General features: G+C 45.9%; 1 protein-coding gene across 1 annotated transcript in view; it reads left to right on the top strand.

The window, feature by feature from the left end:
- The window catches only part of LOC144892028 (uncharacterized), a 63736-nt gene extending 52430 nt beyond the window's left edge, over positions 1–11306 (top strand). Inside the window, exon 6 of the mRNA XM_078777179.1 lies at positions 10759–11306. Coding sequence (XP_078633305.1) covers positions 10759–10775 — 17 coding nt within the window. The 3' untranslated portion in view covers positions 10776–11306. The remainder of the gene's footprint in view (positions 1–10758) is intronic.
- Positions 11307–19138: the final 7832 nt, after the last annotated feature.

Genomic DNA, 19138 nt, shown 5'->3' with positions numbered 1-19138 from the left:
TCTACCTCTGGATCAAACTCACTTATAATAGTTTTTTTTACATGCTGTCGTCTCCTAGCAACCATTGAAAATGTTTCAAAAAATTGTAGTATATTTATTTTTAATCATGTACTGTATTTATATAAAGATCTCATGAATAATATTTTTACTATTTTATTAATTCGATTTGGTGTCTTTTTGTGATATTAAAGAAAACTTGTTTTAATCTGCCAACTGTAGCTCCCTGTGCTAACATACGTCTGACTAGTTGTTGTAATCTATTGACAAGTTCAGAGCTGTGTGTGGTTGCTCTCACAGTCCTAATTATTTCACCTGCAACCATACCATAAAATAGCTTCTTTTTTTTTTCTTTTTTTTTTTTGTATACAAGATCGAGGCTCGTGAAAGAGCGAACATTAATCACACAGAAAGACAAACAGACACACAAAACAAATAACATCGGGAGCGGTAGACAAGATGGGGAGAGAGGGGGAAGGACACAAACACAACATTTGAGAGCAGGGACCGAGAGACATGGAGACATCGAGAGAACTGTGGGAGGGAGAGGGCTTTGGGGGGAAAGGCATGGGAAGGGAGGGGGGGGGGGGGTGGGAGAGGTATAAAACATATGGACACTGCCAAGACTTCCAGGAAAGAAGTTGGAATTTCAAACAAGGTGGATCTGGGGTGAATTAGTGGGGGTAGAAAAGATCAAGGTTTTGGATGGGGGAAGATAAGAGATGGTGGTGAACAGCTGTTTTGAAGACCTGGAGGGAGGAGTGTGATTGAAGTGAGTGTGGGAGTTTGTTCCAGAGGCGGGAGAAAAGAGGAATGAAAGAGTGAAGGTGAGCAGAGAGCCGAGGAATGTTTTTAGGAATGTTGCTGTCTAAGAAAGGCATTCGGACAATGTGGAAGGGAAAAGCTTCCTGTTTATCAAATAATTTTGGGTGAAATTTATTATTATGGATATCAATTTGTAATTCTAAAAAGGAAACTGAAGTGGAAGTTTGGTTTTCCTTTTTTAATTCAAGTTATTTTGGATATATATCATCATGAAGCTGATTAAATACAAATTCATCATTAATTGCCAAAAAACATCAATGAACCTGAAGATGTTTCCACATTGTTACATATTTATGTGAATGTATGTGGATTACCATTCAGGTCTTTGCTTATCCGTGTGTAGTATATTAAGGGTTGTTGTGATTGGAGGGTCAGGAGCCCTTCTGAACAAGTGGCCGGAAACGGAAGTGACCGGAAACGGAAGAGGAAAAGACACGAGGAAAAAAGGACGAGTATTCTTCTTCCTCGCCCGATCCGACGAAAGTGGGGATTGATTGAGCCGTGTGGAAAAGCGGCGTTCCCGAGCCTGTCTGGCGAGAGGAGTTACCGGGACGGATACCTGCCCGGTGGACGTCAAACTGTCGTGTGGCCGTGCACCGACCCAGCGTTGGGCGACGTTCGCGACACCGTCTAAAAAGACGCGTAAGGGTCGCCCGTTGGGGCCTAACACGCCTTGCAAGCGGCGTGGGGTTTGGCTTGCTTTCCCGTACCCGCTTCGCGTGGCCACGAGGGGCTGCAGCCGGGGTGCCTGGTAGTGGTACGATACCTGCCCGGTGGAAACACGTCCACCCGGGGTTCGTTCAACCGCCCGAGTGCGGCGACGCCGACCATCATCTTGGTCAGGAGGGGCCCAGAGACATTGTGCGGGACCGAGACCAAAAAGGGGGTCGTGAGTACTCACCGGGACACACCTATATAAGATGGCCATCTTAATCATAGGGAATTGATTGTGGATAGGGAATTGTTGATGGTTGTGTATTGTTGATTGCTCGGGGAAAATCTCCATGGTTGTGTCATTGAAATTGTATGGTATCCTTACCATTGAAATATATCCTTGAACATCAGTTGTCTCTTGGGTGAAATTCATATGGATTGCGTGGCGAAAGCGCATATATAATACAGCTTTCTGGCGAAGTTCCGCTCACGGTCCGGGGGTCACCGAGACCAGGTATTCACCGAGGGGACCACGTAACAGAATTGGGGGCTCGTCCAAATTACGATTTGCGGTTTCGCAATTGGGTCTACGTCCGGGATTTAAAATTGTATAACATAATAAAATAATAGTTTTTTTATTAATTAAAATTAATTAATTAATTATTAATTGGTAATTTTTTTTTGAGAAATTGGGGTAAAGTCTTGGGTGAAGGTTAACAGGTGTTAACGATAGGCACCATGGCGTTTGTGGCACAGAAGTTTGTGGTAACCCCGAGTGAGGCACAGTTCCGAGCGTTGCTAAAGTCGGACCTCTTGAAATTGGCCAAACATTTTAACTTGGAGGTCCAAACTAATTTGAGGAAGGCAGAGTTGCAGGCCACGGTGATACAATCTATGGTGGGATTAGGAACATGGGACGAGTTAGCCTGGGAGTGGCTACCCGAAGAACCAGAAGATGTTGAGCTCCGGAAACTGGAGTTGCAATTACGGAGCCAGGAACGGATTAAAGAAGAAGAAAGGAAAGCAGAAAAGGAAAGAGCAGAAGAAGAAAGGAAAGCAGAAAAGGAAAGATCAGAAGAGGAAAGGAAAGCAGAAGAGAGGAGAGAAGAGAAGCAAGCAGAGGAAAGGAGAGTGGAACGAGAACTCCAGGAAAGGTTAAAAGAAGAAGAAAGGAAAGCAGAAGCGAGGAGAGAAGAGAAACAAGCAGAGGAAAGGAGAGTGGAACGAGAACTCCAGGAAAGGTTAGAAGGGAGAAAAGCAGAGGAGAGGAGAGCTGCAAGGGACCTCGAAGCAGAGGAGAGAAAAGCGGAAAGGGAATTAAAGGAACGTGACATGGAGCTTCAGCAAGAAATCAAATTCAAGGAGCTGGAGTTAATGAGAGAACGGGGAGAGGCACCACCCTTGCTGACGGGGTCGACACCTAACCAGAAAACCTGGGATGTGGGCAGACATGTGAGGCTGGTTCCACCGTTCAGTGAAAAGGAAGTCGCGAAATTTTTCCCACACTTTGAGAAAGTGGCTCGACAATTAAACTGGCCGGAGGAGGCCTGGACCATACTCGTGCAAAGTGTGCTGGTGGGGAAAGCTCAGGAAATTTATTCGGCGCTACCAATGGACCAATGTGCAGATTATGAGGTACTGAAGACGCACATCCTCAAAGCCTATGAGTTGGTTCCGGAAGCTTACAGGCAAAAATTCAGGAATGCCAGGAAGAGGGAGAGTGAGACCCATGTGGAGTTTGCCAGAGTGAAAGAAAACATGTTTGATCGGTGGTGTGAGTCAAAAGGAGTCGGGAAAGACTTCAAAACATTGCGGGACTTGATCCTGGTGGAGGAATTCCAGCAGTGTGTCCACGAGGACATCAAAGTGTACCTGCAGGAAAAGAAAGTACCAAAGTTGTGGGACGCAGCCACCATGGCAGATGATTATGCCTTAACCCACCGAATAGGGGTCCACAAACCTAACTCCTCGCCTAGACTTCAGCAGGGGAGTTATGGAACACCCGGTGTGGAGAACGACCTTACATGGCGGCGGCCTCGAGATGATTATGGGGACAACTATGATACCCCAACGGTTAGAAATCCGAGGGCTACGGGCCCAAGACAAACTTATTTTTCGGGGGGCTCAAGGCCGACCCCGAGGTTCTCCCCCGGGCCTACTTGTGCTTTTTGCCATAAAACTGGACACTTGATGTCCCAATGTTACCTCCGGAAAAGGGAGAACCCGGAACGGAATCAGTCTAGTGCGACTCCGAATGCACTGGCAAGTGTGAGAAATCATTCTTGGAGAGCAGAGCTGGGGGAAGATTCCCCTGTCAAAGGTACGGCGTCCCGGGAGAACCTGGTTCAGGAGGGCTACAAACATTTCATTTCAGAGGGGTTCGTGTCGCTGGATGGCGACCCGAGTAACCAGAAGCCAGTTAGGGTATTGAGGGACACAGGAGCCCACCAATCGTTGATGCTGGAGGGCATTTTGCCATTGTCGGAGAAGACGGCAACTGGGGTTAGTGTGCTTTTACAGGGGGTCGGGGGCTATGTTAAAGCTCCGCTTCATGTCATCCAGTTGAGTTCTGAGTTGGTATCCGGACCGGTCACCGTCGGTTTACAAGCCACGCTTCCTGTAGAGGGTGTATCTGTGGTTATCGGGAATGATTTGGCCGGGGGTCAAGTTTATGGTAACCCGAGGGTTGGTAAAGAGCCCAGCAGGGAAAATAACACCACACCAGCTCGGGATGGCGACAAAAGTGCCAAGTTATTTGTAGGGGGACTGAACTTCAAAACAGAGGAAGAAGTTCTGACCTCTGTCTTCAACAGATATGGGCCGCTGGTGGAAGTGCGGTTGGTAAGAGACTGGGAAACGCAACAGTCAAGAGGGTTCGGCTTTGTCACGTTTGCCAGCACAAAAGACGCCAGAGAGGCAGAGAAGAATTGGAATGGCAAGGATTTGGAGGGTCGGACGATAACAGTAGGGAAGGCATTTCGTAGGCGTCGAGAGGTCTACAGGAGAGGACAACTGGGCGGTAGTTTTGGTGGTGGCCGCAATCAATATTATTATGGAGGCTCCCTGAGTTACGGCAGCTCCCGAAGGAAGGATTGTCAAAGTAGTGGCCGAGAAGGAGACCGCTATTCATGGGACTACAGGGACAAGCGGTCCCACCATAATTATTAGGGAAGTTCTGAGAAGTTGAAGCACTGAATGCGGCGGAGCCGCCGAGCCAAGATTCCTACACGGATTAACCGTGAACGCCGTTCCTAAAGGCGTCCATGTAGTGAACTTTCATGCACGGACTAACCGTGAACTCCCGTTCCTCAAGGCGCCCCTGTAGAGAACTTTCCTGCACGGACTAACCGTGAACTTCACGTTCCTAAAGGCATCCATGTAGTGAATACTCGGCTTGGCCTCCCGGAAAAGGTGCTATCGAGTTGCTTAACTTTGGATCTTTGATCAACCCCTTAACCTTCATTCACAAGAAACTGACGGTCAAAGTCAGAGGGTCATGAGATGGAGTTTGATTTGGCAGGGACAATGTCGTTGCTGGTGCTTAGTCCAGAGGGAGTAACCTGGAGGGGTTGTGGGGAAATTTTGGTTGCTTTATTTTTAAGTGATAACTGTGCCCGGGGGGAACTGATAATGTGGGGGGGTTGAGTTATCTGGTTTGTTTCTCCAAATTGGCCGGCAAAGAAAGTTTTCGCTGGGTTCAAACTTTCTTTCTTGAAGGGGGGGAGTGTTATATATTTATGTGAATGTATGTGGATTACCATTCAGGTCTTTGCTTATCCGTGTGTAGTATATTAAGGGTTGTTGTGATTGGAGGGTCAGGAGCCCTTCTGAACAAGTGGCCGGAAACGGAAGTGACCGGAAACGGAAGAGGAAAAGACACGAGGAAAAAAGGACGAGTATTCTTCTTCCTCGCCCGATCCGACGAAAGTGGGGATTGATTGAGCCGTGTGGAAAAGCGGCGTTCCCGAGCCTGTCTGGCGAGAGGAGTTACCGGGACGGATACCTGCCCGGTGGACGTCAAACTGTCGTGTGGCCGTGCACCGACCCAGCGTTGGGCGCCGTTCGCGACACCGTCTAAAAAGACGCGTACGGGTCGCCCGTTGGGGCCTAACACGCCTTGCAAGCGGCGTGGGGTTTGGCTTGCTTTCCCGTACCTGCTTCGCGTGGCCACGAGGGGCTGCAGCCGGGGTGCCTGGTAGTGGTACGATACCTGCCCGGTGGAAACACGTCCACCCGGGGTTCGTTCAACCGCCCGAGTGCGGCGACGCCGACCATCATCTTGGTCAGGAGGGGCCCAGAGACATTGTGCGGGACCGAGACCAAAAAGGGGGTCGTGAGTACTCACCGGGACACACCTATATAAGATGGCCATCTTAATCATAGGGAATTGATTGTGGATAGGGAATTGTTGATGGTTGTGTATTGTTGATTGCTCGGGGAAAATCTCCATGGTTGTGTCATTGAAATTGTATGGTATCCTTACCATTGAAATATATCCTTGAACATCAGTTGTCTCTTGGGTGAAATTCATATGGATTGCGTGGCGAAAGCGCATATATAATACAGCTTTCTGGCGAAGTTCCGCTCACGGTCCGGGGGTCACCGAGACCAGGTATTCACCGAGGGGACCACGTAACAACATCTTCGTGCAGTTGTTAATTTATTCCTGCACATGTTCTGGTCCCAATCAGACTCGTACATGTGCAGGAACAAATTTGCAAAGAAAGGGGCCGGATCTGAACCCATGGGTATCCTCATTGTCTGCTGGAGTATCTTGGGATCTGAACCCATGGGTATCCTCATTGTCTGCTGGAGTATCTTGGGATCTGAACCCATGGGTATCCCCACTGTCTGCTGGAGTATCTTGTTTCCAAATGTAAAGAAACTGTTGTTTAGGAGAAATCAAATACTTTCTTTGAGTTTACTTTTTGAAAAACTGCATGAATATTGATTTTCCTTTACAGACCAGTTTGCTCTTTTGATTTTGATACATTTTTGATATTTGATATACAAATGTATACTTTATTACCTCCTGCAAATGCTTTATCTACCGCTCTGTCCAATGTCTGTGAAATGCTTGTGTATAATGTGGAAAAATGAAAAGTTAAAAACATTTAGCCTTACCCTTGTTAATTTTGTGGATACTGTCGATTACAGGTTTGGAATTATCAATGATGCAGAATTTCTTAATACCAGAATAAAACATCACCTTTTATATGGTAGTTTTTTAAGCATTTATAGATTTGTTTCATTGCCCCTGTAATACTACCAGACAATGGATTCAAACTACATCCTGTACTTGTGATATTGAACCTCGTCTTAAAAGTGTTTTGGTGCATTTTTGGGATCAAGTAAATGAATGGTAATTAATGGTGTTTTTTTCTGGAAGTAACAGTCTTCTCACTTTTGAATGATTTATATGATGTTGTATCAAGTCTATTTTATTTTCGCTACTTATTTTGTAGGCCTTTGAAATACTTTTCTGTAAGCCCAATTCTTCCAAAAGTGTTTGAATGTGGAATGTTTTGCATACAAATGCAATATTATTATTTGTTTTATCAATTGCTACAATTTTGTTTGAATAATCACGTGTCTCCGGATTGTTCAAAATTACTTACAGGTTATTGATTTGAACTTTTCTTTTCAAATCAACAACTCTCATTTTTACAAGTTTCGCTACCTCCTCCAACCATAAAGCCATTTATGTTTTGTATTTTGTGTTTATCAATTTGTTCTCTCATACGTTCGCTCAGTCCTGTGCTGATACAACCCTGCTTTGAGCTTTGTAAGTTCCATTGCTTTATTCCAGTTAATTCTTTTATTCTCTCTATAATTTGGTCCTTGTGTAAGCAATCCACGTAATTTTCTAACTTTCACTATTCTGAGATATAACTGCTGGCAGTGATGACCGGTTTCATCTGCCTTTCCGCTTTGATACAACCCCACTTTCATTGGACACGCTTTGATACAACCTCACTGTGATACAACCTCGCTTTGATACATCCCTGCTTTGATACAACCCCGCTTTGATACATCCCCGCTTTGATACAACCCCGCTTTGATACAACCCCGCTTTGATACATCCCCGCTTTGATACATCCCCGCTATGTTACATCCCCGTTTTGATACATCTCGCTTTGATACATCTCCGCTTTGATGCATCCCCGCTTTGATACAACCCCGCTTTGAATCCCTTTGATACATCCCCACTTTGATGCAACCCCACTTTCATCATAATTAAACATCCACTGAAAAGTCACATGGCTGGAGAAGGTAAAATGTACAGTTTCTTCTTCACACAATAACAACTTCTACCTTCCAGACTGTGCAACCAATCATGTTGAAATTTTAAACACTTGTTCCGCTTGAAGTCATGAACATTACTTTGAAGTTTCACGCTGATCAATGAAGCGGTTCAAGAGATGGAAGGTTTTTAAAGTTTCCCGTTTAATTATGCATCACTGTCAAATCATGTGACCTCTCGCAAATTCCAAACGACCATTTTAGCATCCAGGCACGGGTAACATATTTCTGAAGTTTCTACTTGATATGTTCAAAAATGAGGGAGGAGATAGGTTTTAAAGGTTTATGCTTCAAAAAATCATAGCTCCCAAACCATGTGACCTACGATGTCACGGGCCCTGCACTTTTAGTTCGTCATGGGTATGGTGTGCCGTCATGCATGTAAAGTTTGGCCTCAATCTGTTCAGCCGTTTCAAAGAAAATGGGTTTTTAGTGATTTTTAATACTTTTCTCTTAAGCAAATATAGCGGCCGAAGCACGTGACCAATGATGTCATCATTATTATTTTTTTCTCCATCTATTTATCCCTAGATGAGGCTCAAGAAATTTCATCCTGATCGGATGAAGTTTTGTACTTGTCGAATTATGACGTAATAATGGAGGCACCTATGACATCATCATTAACATCATTTTCTTTTCTATATTTTGCCACATGGCACACACCATATAAAGGAGCCTTTTATATGCCCCTGAAATTTTTTCAAAGAATTAGTACCGGAGTTGAAATTTTTCGATGTCCAACGTTTTTGGGAATCACCCCTATGAGCCAAGCAAAAATCGGACCGCCGGTCCTGGAGCTCACCTGAATCCAGAGCAACAGCCACTCAAACCCACCACAGACTCCCTCAGACCCCGATATTTTTTAATGCCGTGAACAAACTTTGATACATCATGGGCGATGAAGGTTGTGATCAAGTTTCATTGAAATTGTGTGTATAGTTTGGAGAAGAGAGCAAATACCTATTTTGAGGGCTCAAAAAAACCCCCTTTGCCCCCTTATTGAACACAGATTTTGATGTTGTCAATACACCTTCGATAGGCATAGATAAGAAGCTTGTTGCCAAGTTTCATCAAAATCGTGTGTGTAGTTTTGGAGAAGAGAGCAAATAGCTATTTTGGTGGTGGGGGAGGGGTTGTTCCAATCAAAAGCAAAGCTCCCCCCCCCCCCCAGACTTCCTTAATGAGCGCAGATTTTGAATTTGTTTTGAAAGGCACTAACTAGACCTATTGGCCGATGTATATTCCAAGTTTCAGCTAGTTTCAATGTATAGCCTTTGAGATACGAGTGCCAACACATTTGGGGCAGGTGGGTGGATGGACGGACAGACCCCAACATGAATTTGAGGGTTTTCTTAATAAAACTCAAGAATGCGGAAACAGGATTTTGTTGAAATTTGGAACATATTACCCTGACGTACAAAAGTATTTACTTCTGAAATCTGCAGCCAATTTCGTCCAGTAGAACCCGAGAAACGAGTTTTTAGTCCCCATGTTAAAGTTGCATACAGAGAAACCATCGATATATATATAAAACACAGTTTGTGTGTGTGTGTGTGTGTAATGTTACCGATAGACTCCTAAACGGAGAGGCTCACGTGCTTGATATTTGGCATAGACATGGCCATTGAGCCTGGGAAGAACATGGCCTACCTAAAAAAAAAATTTCATAATATTTTTTTACCATATTTTTACCTCAGCGCATTTCAGCGAGGAATATTATACACAGAATCTGACCGGTGGTAGAGCAGCGTGCTGATTCGCTCAGAGCGATCACGTGATGTTCCATCCCCGCCGCCAGTTGGCTTCACTTTTCACGGAGTATGAGCGTTCTATATATTTTCAATTCAGTGCGGCCGACTCCCTCACGTACTTGATTTGTGGCATAGACATGGCCATTGGGCCTTCACGGTGTAATTTGTGCGAGGCTTTTGTCCGAGTGAGCTTGATTCGAGAGGGCGAATGTACGGGTTGGGAATGTACGGGTCTCCCTTCCCCCGCCCGGCAACGCCGGTACTGGAGGGCGTCACAGGATCGGTGAGTCTCCAAAATCCGCTTCGTGTTGTTGCAAAGATTCAGGACGATGTCGCGATTGTTGTGCTGCTCTCCGACCATGAGAACTGCAACGTCATTGTTGACTGGCCCTCCCCTTCCCTCCCCCTTCCCCTCCCCCCTCCGTCCTCCCCTCCCCCCTCCCCCCTCCCCCCTCACACTGCCCCCCTCCCCCTCCCCTCCCCCCTCCCACCCCTCTCCCCCTCCCATCCCTCACCCTCCCCCCTCTCCTCCCCTCCCCCCTCCCCCTCCCCCCTCTTCTCCCTCACGTTTATACACGGAATGCCGGGTACTTCCCCCCCCTTCTTCTCCCCTCCCCCCTCTCCTCCCCTCCCCCCCGTTCCCCTCCCCTCCTCTTCCCCCTCCCCTCCCCTCCCCCGCCCGGCAATGCCGGGTACTTCTGCTCGTCCCAAATAAAGGGATGGGCGCTTCGCGTTTCCCTTGATTCTCATAAATACTAAAACCTAAAAATCTTAGATTTTCAGTAAAGGACTGGCTCCATACTGATGTTGATCAGCCTAGAAATGCAGATTTAATTAAAATGTTCAATAATTATAAGGTTCTGAAGTTCTACAATATAAATCTCTTTTAGAAATCCAGAATAAATCTTAAATTTGCATCTAGGGTTGTCCCAGAACTCTCATATTCATACTACTCTCATCCCTGTCTTCACTTCAGTGACTTCCTTGCTCCCCACCCCCATATTCTTTCTTTCTGATTGTCTTACCTGGCCTGATTGTCTATCCTTGTCACATAACCCTCTGCATTTGAGGTTGCTTTTCATGGTGCTTTTTACTCATTTTTTCCACCCCTTTCTCAACAATGGCTATAACGTGTCCCTGAATTAGCTTGAGATTGTGAAACAACAAGATTTACAGCAAAAACAGACTGATCAGCATTATGTTGTGCAATTTCACATCCCACTGACAGGTGGATTGCTGATCTGAAACAGTTGACGTGCTGGTCTAACAAAGAAATGAAATGGAAAACCAAATAGTGCATTGGAGTCATCAGAAGAAACCAGAAGAAGTAGAGAGTAAAGATGGAGTAATCAGGAGGAACCTGGATAGGATTCGGGATCCAGCCGTTACTCCACAACCCTCAAACCCATCCAGGCGCAGCCAAGTGAACCTTCCAGAAAAAAATTCTGCAAGAATTCACTTCTCCTAAGACAGATAGATAAAGAAAGAGAGAAATAAAGAAGCAAGAATTAGAATGAATAAAGAGAAATGTGAAAAGTAGAAAGAAATGTGAAAGGAACAAAGATGTTGGGAAGAACCCGGATAGATAGATTTCAGCAGTTTTTCCTCAGGCAAAAACGCAGCAACAGTTACAAACTATCAGAGGTCCATCAGCAGGGAAGCACAGTCCACACAGCATCAGGATATGGTACAATCGTAAATAAACGATTTTTAAAAAATGTCTTAAACAAAGTTTGTAACAATTGGTATAATAAATGCTCTCCGAGCTCTTCTCCACTTTCAGGTTGTTAGGTTTCCTTGCCTTTTCTCTATCTTCTTCCTGATTGTTTATTTCTTGTCTTATAATATGATGTCACCTTGATTTTCAAAGAGCTGGGATTTTTTATTTTAAAATTTTTCACACTCTAACAGTAGCTTCATCAACATGCGCATAAAGTTACTTTTCAGTTGCACTTTATTGTGACTTTCAACTTCCAATGCCATAATCTTTTATATTATAAAAGGAGCCGTGTCTGTCTGTTTGTTTGTTTGTTTGTCGTGTTATAACTTGAGAAAGGATTAACGGATTTCAATAAATCCAACTACGGCGGATTCGCGCAACTCCCGGGAGTGTTTGAGATCAAAATTATTTTTTTATGGGTACATGGACACGCATGTCAAAACTGCAAATGCCAACACGTGATGTTGGTTATCCCTGCACGGAGAGCATGCAGGATCTCCCAGGAATCCTTTTTGTTTCTTCCCCCATATATTAGCCATCGCAGCAAAGATTGGTATTTCCGTCAGCGAAGCGACAGGTCTTGTATTCTAGTCATAACAAAACAACAGTTCAAATTCAAGAACCAGGAAATTAAGTACATTTTATGTTGTTGTTTAGCTTGCTGCTGAAGGTTGGCAGTTTGTGTGTGGGGAGGACTCCTTGATCGTAACAGAATTCCACAAACAGATTGAGAATGACGAACTTTATTAAATACCAATTACACAGATCTGGAGGAAAACGAAGACGTCTACAGCACGGAGGACCATCATGCCATGTCAACCTTCCTAACTGCACATCGATTCACAGTTCATTTATATAGGGACACGCTTTATCAGAGAATCTCCGCTAGAGTCCGAGAGGACAAAGGAACTGGCAAAGGGTCCTCCCACCGTCATCCCCAGTGGGCCAAGTCCCCCACCGTCATCCGTCCTTTCGTCTTGGAGGAGTGAAGCACGCACCGTTAGGATCCGGACCAGATGTGTTTTCAAGGCTCCGAGGTGACAGGAAATATAACTCACTGAAGGGGGATTGCATTCCTGGTTCTGATAAGGCCATAAAATGTATGAGGGCGTTCTGATGAGTTCCAGGTGTTGAATGTACCTTCCAGCTCACTTTCTCATTTAAACTTAAATCCAGAGCATATTTATCGTAACTCAAGCGTCACTTTGATTATACGAAGTATTAGTTAATGTTTTAACAGTCTGTATGTCTACAATTCACGCATCCTACGTAAGGTTCACATTCCACATATATATAATCCGCCTTCCTGCCCGCGGCTCGAGGCGCCGTCTGCGGATCAAGGAGAGAGTTTACGACTAGGCTATCTAGCCTGTAAAGGACGCACGTATACAACGAAGCCATCTGTTCTGCACAGATGAAGCAAGTATTTTCTCATTTTAAACTATGGCAAAGCGAAAACCTTTTATTAACTTATGAAATAACATTTTTAAACAGCATTTATAACAGAGCTTATGCAGTAACAAATCAGCTACCTGACAATTAACCTTCCTCTTGTCTCGTCGAGACAAAGTATCTCAAGAGACAACATGCCGCATCGGGCTTTATTGAAAGACAATCGTGTAATGCGGGTATCTCCCAAGGGCATATCGCGCGCCCATAGCGCCTCGCCCGTGCATTTGGGGAACGTGTCGTGTGGTGCGTGCTTGGAACCTGAGGGCTCAGAACATGAAAGTCCATTAACGTTTCGGATCCACAACGAAGGCGTCTGGTCCAGATGAGGTTCTGCCCCGCCAGGGGGCCAGCCACCTCCCCTGCGGAACTTGCTCCCCCCACCCTTTGCAGACGCGGTCCTTGCAGATCTTCGAAGTTAATCAACGATCATGCCCATGAGATCTCTCACGTGCTGCTGTTCTGGGGAATACATAATGTTGTCAGTATCTTGTGTCTCATGTTCCTGGTCAGGGTACAGAGCGTTAAAATCCGAATCACTTGAAGCAAAGAGATCCGAAACATTTGAAGCAAAGAGAGGGACTTCCTTTATGTCAAAGTCTCCCATGGACGCCTGGTCGGCTTGCGGGTCTAGGATATCCACGTCGGGTCCCTCGACTGCCAGACCCAGCGTCGCAATCAGATCCATAGTTGGGTCGGAAGGGGGTGTACAGCTGTGAGCTTGTAATACATAAGGGGCGTTAGCCAGTACACGCAAGGGGTTTACAACACAAGTATCACAGTCATCACAAACATCAATACAGGCAGCAGCCAGTTCCCACAAGGGATTTTCAACACAAGTATCACAGTCATCACAAAATTCAATACAATCTTCTGAAGCGCCGGTCACATCTGCCTTGTTGAAGGACCCATTCAGGTCGACGGCCTCTGTGGTCAGAACCATAGTCGTTGTCGGCGGCTTCTTCATTTTCCATCCTGTAAAGTACTTTCTCATACAGAGGAGGACTAAAGATTTCATTAGTGCCCCCCAAATTACTACCCCGATTATCACGGCCAGTGCGGTCAATAACCACTTCACTATAGTGCCCGTCCATCCCCGGAACCAGTCAGTGAGCCAGCTAAATTTATAAGAGTTCTCGCGCGCGATCCGATCGATCGTCAGGGCGTGGCTAGTTTCCCTTAGTCTCACTATTGCGGCTGACACTCCTTCGGATGGATCAGGTATGTAAGTGCAACATTTTCTCTCTATTATTCCGCATACCCCTCCTTTCTCTGCCAGGAGCATGTCCAAAGCCACCCGATTCTGCATCACCATTGTACGCATGTGAACTACCGTGTCCAATAGTATGTCATGAGCCGTAGCGGTGTCGTTTGCCACCTTTTCTAGGGCCAAAGCCAATTTATCTATCCGGAAGCTGTTCATGGCTGTGCCCGCACCTGGGAAGAAGAAACCTAACACCTTTTCCCATAGGCTCCCGTGTAGTTTAGTGGTTCCATCTTCGTTCATGACCGACCTCTTATGTCGCCTGTCCAAGGACTTTGGGTCTAGCTCATCCAGTATCTCAACGTCAGGAAGGACTGAACCAAGATAACATGTGCCCCCCCAATTATTTGGTAAATAGGGGTAAGCCTTGTCGCCGCATATAAACATTGTCCCATGGGGTGGGACCAGGTGGGTGGATAAGCACTGGAGTCCCTTTATCACCCCATTAATCCTACTAACCCCCCTAGAGAATGTTATAGCCGTTATGTTGTGGTTGTGTTTATCTTGCAGTACTATTCGTAATGTAATCCCAGCACTCCCTTGTCCCAGCTTACCGGGGAGATGTAGGCGCATTCTGATTCTCCCATAAGCAAGTGGCCGGAACCCTGGAGGCAGACCATCCCTTTCTGTGGTTTGACCCAGACGGGGGCAGGCCTCTCGGCCACATGGGCAATCATTGACGGGCGATAATTAAATTGTCGATTGCAACTCTTGCCGTTGCCAACCCCTTCTCTTTCCAGCGTGGTGACTAAACATGGGGAATCGATAGGTTGTGAGCAAAGGTCATTGAGGGACAGAGGTAGCACTATCATGTGTATTCCTGTGGTGCCTGCTTGGGGGAAGTGCATGCACGACCAGCAGTGTGTCCTATTTTGAATTGTCGCCACCTCTCTTGCCAATTTCCAATATGTGTTTTCACCCTTCTTTGGGGCCTTGTCCTGGGGGTGCGGCGTGAGTATGTATTCGATGCATGGTGTGTATTTAGTTTCGCCACTGGCCGCGCCAGGGGTCCAGACGCTGCACCGGACCTGAATAGTCATGCCTTTCTCTAGGCGTGTGCGTGTTTGTAGCTTAAAATCAGGGGTTCCCCATTTGTATCCTGGTTGGGCCAAGGTCTTAATGCTAGCTTGCCCGTTTTCCCGGAACTCTCGTTGCTTTCGTAGTACAATGCCAACGCGTCCAGGCCCTGCCGACAGTGCTAGCCATCTTACGCTTACCCAATTTGTGTGCAGGGCTTTCTGTTCGAAACATGGTAGTGATACTCTTTGTCCCCATGTTACGGTGAGGTGTCGGGTTCCATTTTCGCATCTATTGGAATCGGAGCTTCCCCTAGCTGCTGTCGCTATCAATAGTATCGTACCTATGATTAGGCCCATCCTTACTGTGGTTGCTGTGGTGTAGTGTCTGGTGCTTGTATGGCCAACTTACAGTGCGTGGCGTGGATCCACGAGGTCTTGCCCTCGCAAAAGACAGCCGTTGGTGTAGTCAGCAACACCTGGACTGGTCCCTTCCACCTTGGTTCCAAGGCGTTCTTGCGGGTGAAGTGCTCCACGAACACCTGGTCTTTTTCCTCTGGTGGAACACCTGGTCACCAATTTCCTAATCCACTTTTTCCAAGTGGATCCAATTTTATCCAATATTCGATTTTAAATTCAATCCAATTTTCTCTAATCCTTCTCTCAGCATCCCATTTGCCTGTTTCCTACATCAATAATAAATAAAAAATAAACGAAAATTATTTCAGCTAGAGTTTCAACTAGAATTACCACAAACAAACCACCATTAACCTCCATTAACCTCCCCCTATTATTTATTTATTTTCGCGAATAAACAAATAATAGAAATAACCTGGTCTAATTCCAATTCCAATTCTGGTCAGTTCTGGTGTCTGGTCACACACAATGTTTTTCTCACCCACTGTGATTCGCTCAAAATAGATTCTCACTGTTGTTATGTCTGAAATTCGTCTCATGAAAACCCATTCAAGAGTCCGGTGTAACAGACAGACAAACACATAGACACGCCGAAGACCCCAGGGTACCCATCAAACTAGCTTGTCCCCAGATCCACAAACAAAACTTGTAACTTACTCAATTTTTTTCTTTTCAATTGTCATCCCAATTGTCATTCCCTGTGCAAATTAGAACACTCCGGACTATGTCAACAACTGAACTTCCAAGACAACAACGATAACACACACCACCTGTCATTCACAGTAGACAACTGCATCTCCTTCCTTTCATTCATCCAAAGCAAAATTGATGACATCTACAACGGCTCAATCACCACAACCTGCTCTATCCTGACAAACTGCATCACTGAAATAAAATCCTGGCTTCAGATCAACAACAACCAACAACGACCTCAACCACCCATAACTCTGCCCTCAACATTGATGGTTTCCCAGTATCCACCTTCCCTCACATCCGGAATCTTGGCATCATCATTGACCAAACCCTCTCCTTTGACAAATACACTAAACAGATCATAAAGACAGCCTTCTTTCACCTTAAAAACATCGCCCGTCTCCGTCCATCCCTCTCCTCCACGGCTGCAGAAACCCTCATCCACGCTTCATCACCTCCTTCCCACACACTGCATCATTTAAGCTGACTACTCCCTTCTGAGACTTGCGCTTCCCAGTCGCCTCTTATACTATTGCGCTCCCCCGTCATTATAATCCACCAATCTGTTACGTCCCCTACTACAGGTAACTCTTCCTCAGCGAGCTTACACTGCCATATTTCCATTACCTATAGCTTATTTATGCTATATTTCACACCTTACCTCCATGGAACAATGACGCCTGAGCACTCAATTAGCCCTCCATAGGATCGTACCACTGACTTACAATCAGACAGACAGACAGACAAATAACAGAGGCGTGTCACCAGCCTCAGCACAGGACATCACCTCTCCAGACAGGCACAATATAATCCACAGTATCGAAAATGCCAACTTCTATCTGGAGCCTCGCAAAGCCAAAAGTCGGGCATGTTCACTGCATGTCACGCAATTGCAACCTCCAACCACACGGGGTGTTCCACCCTGCTCCATGCTCTATGCATGCTCCAAGCTCCACCAAGCTCCATGCATGCATGCTCCACCATGCAACCCGATCTGTACTTGGTGCGCCCCCCATAATCAGCAAGTTATAATAACCACAATACACCTGGGCACCCACCTCTTGATACCACAACTTAATCCATGTTACTTGCATCTCTTTGCATCCTCCCAAATGTCCTCCATTTAACATGACTATCCCCAGAGCTCGATCAAACACGTCACTGTACTCAGCCCGGTTAAATTAAATTCAAAGCATACTGTACCTGACGCTTCCGGTTGGCACCGGAAATCTGTTTATTTCTTGAGTCCCCTGAATCACCTATTGAGACGTCAACGACAACCACAACAACAAAAACAGAACTCGATATTCTCTGTTCACTAATTACGTACATGATTTCAGTTTTAACCAACAATATATGTCCTTTCTTTCCAGATTTAAGTTCTATATCCTGCCGTTAAAGCAACACCCAGTAGATTGGCTCAGCCTGTCGTTCTTCCAAGGTTAGTGAATTACCTCTGACCTCTTTCCCTTGCATATCTCGAACAAAGGTCAAATAAACTTCAAAAGGTCAAACTTCAAACGAAGAAAGGTGGTACAAACGTCGAATTGGGGTAACCAGCGCTTTCATCCCACAAATAATACAAGTCCGGCGACATCCCACCCCTGCAAGAACTCCACATCCGGACAGACAAACGACCATTATTGAGGCTCCACATTGCAAAATGCTAACACCCTACGAATCAAACAACCGTCAACAATCCGCCCAGGAACTTCCGTGGGAGGCGTGCTTTACCATGCAGCACCCTCTCTACCTGGTGCACACCTTTCGCACATCCCTCCTCGTTTGCACACTTCATCAACACACCTCCTCGCGCCCACTCCCCCTGCACTCTCCTGTGCGCCCACACAACTGCAGCCCCCAGTGCCTACCCAGAGTGCCCAATCTGCGACCCACAATCTTCTCGGGGCACACACCTCCTCCTTGAAATCCATGCCTCAGAAATATAACTCCACAGACAGACACAGCAATGAAACCACAACCTCCGCTCTCTCTCCAGATCAAGGGTGTGTATTTCGCACCTCTGACCGCATTTCACACCATGACATAATTTCACACCAGCAAACTGTAATCTTTCTCATTACACGACCCATTGACTCCCAAGGTCACATCGGCCTCAGGGATATACTCATACAATCCACAAGTCATCAATACACAATATAATCGTTAATCGCATAATTCCTGCAGGCAATTCAAGAAACCCTTTGCCAACCATTCACGGACCTCCCACCGTGCGGGGCACATCCTTTTTGAGTAGGCAGGTTATCACCTGCACTCTGAGCAAACTCCGTATTCTAAATTCAACTTCTGAATTCAGTTGAATTGACTGAATTCTTCAATCTGCCATTGAATAAACTCTTCAATTCAAGTCAAACACACATTTCAATTCAAATTCTGGATTTAATTCAACAAATTCCAAATTGCTGCCCGACTGCCGCTCGAAAGGCAAAGGCACCCCATCTTGTAACCATCTCCAAGAAACCGCTTCATATCAACGCTCCTCCGAGTGCTCTCCTGACCCGATTTATATCAAATCGCTCCCAAACACTCCCAAACAAATGAAAATCCGGACTCAGTTAAGGACCTCACCTGGTCCCTCGGATAGACGCTAAAATCGACATTCCCGGCCTGGATTTCCCGCACGTCAAGCAGACCACTTACAAAGCTTCACACCGAAACCCTCTGCTTTGCATATGTCATACAGACAAATACATTGGCCAGATACACACGTCAATTAATATCCCAATATACATTCATTCCTCATTCGTAAACCAGTGAGTCTCCCAGACTTCGCGCGAAAATCAGATCGACTCAAATCATGCCCCTCCTCCAGTCACTCCCATGTACAATCTTTGTTCATTCATATTACGTCTCTCATTCAAGGAAAAAGGATTTTTGGGACGGGCTGGATGGGGTGGGTTGAGGTGGAAAGGGTATGGCAGGGCGGGGGTGTTGGGGTGTTGCCTAGAGCCCCGGGACTGAGCTCAGGTCTTGGGGTGGTGGTTTGCACGGCCCAATTCTGCGGCTGTGGAGGGGGCCCCTGCATGTT

Source organism: Myxine glutinosa, chromosome 5 (genome assembly GCF_964187855.1).
Source record: "Myxine glutinosa chromosome 5, kmMyxGlut1.1, whole genome shotgun sequence".
NCBI classification, from domain to species: Eukaryota; Metazoa; Chordata; class Myxini; order Myxiniformes; family Myxinidae; genus Myxine; species Myxine glutinosa.
The sequence above is the reverse complement of the archived record's forward strand: the minus strand, read 5'-3'. Positions and strand labels throughout refer to the sequence as shown.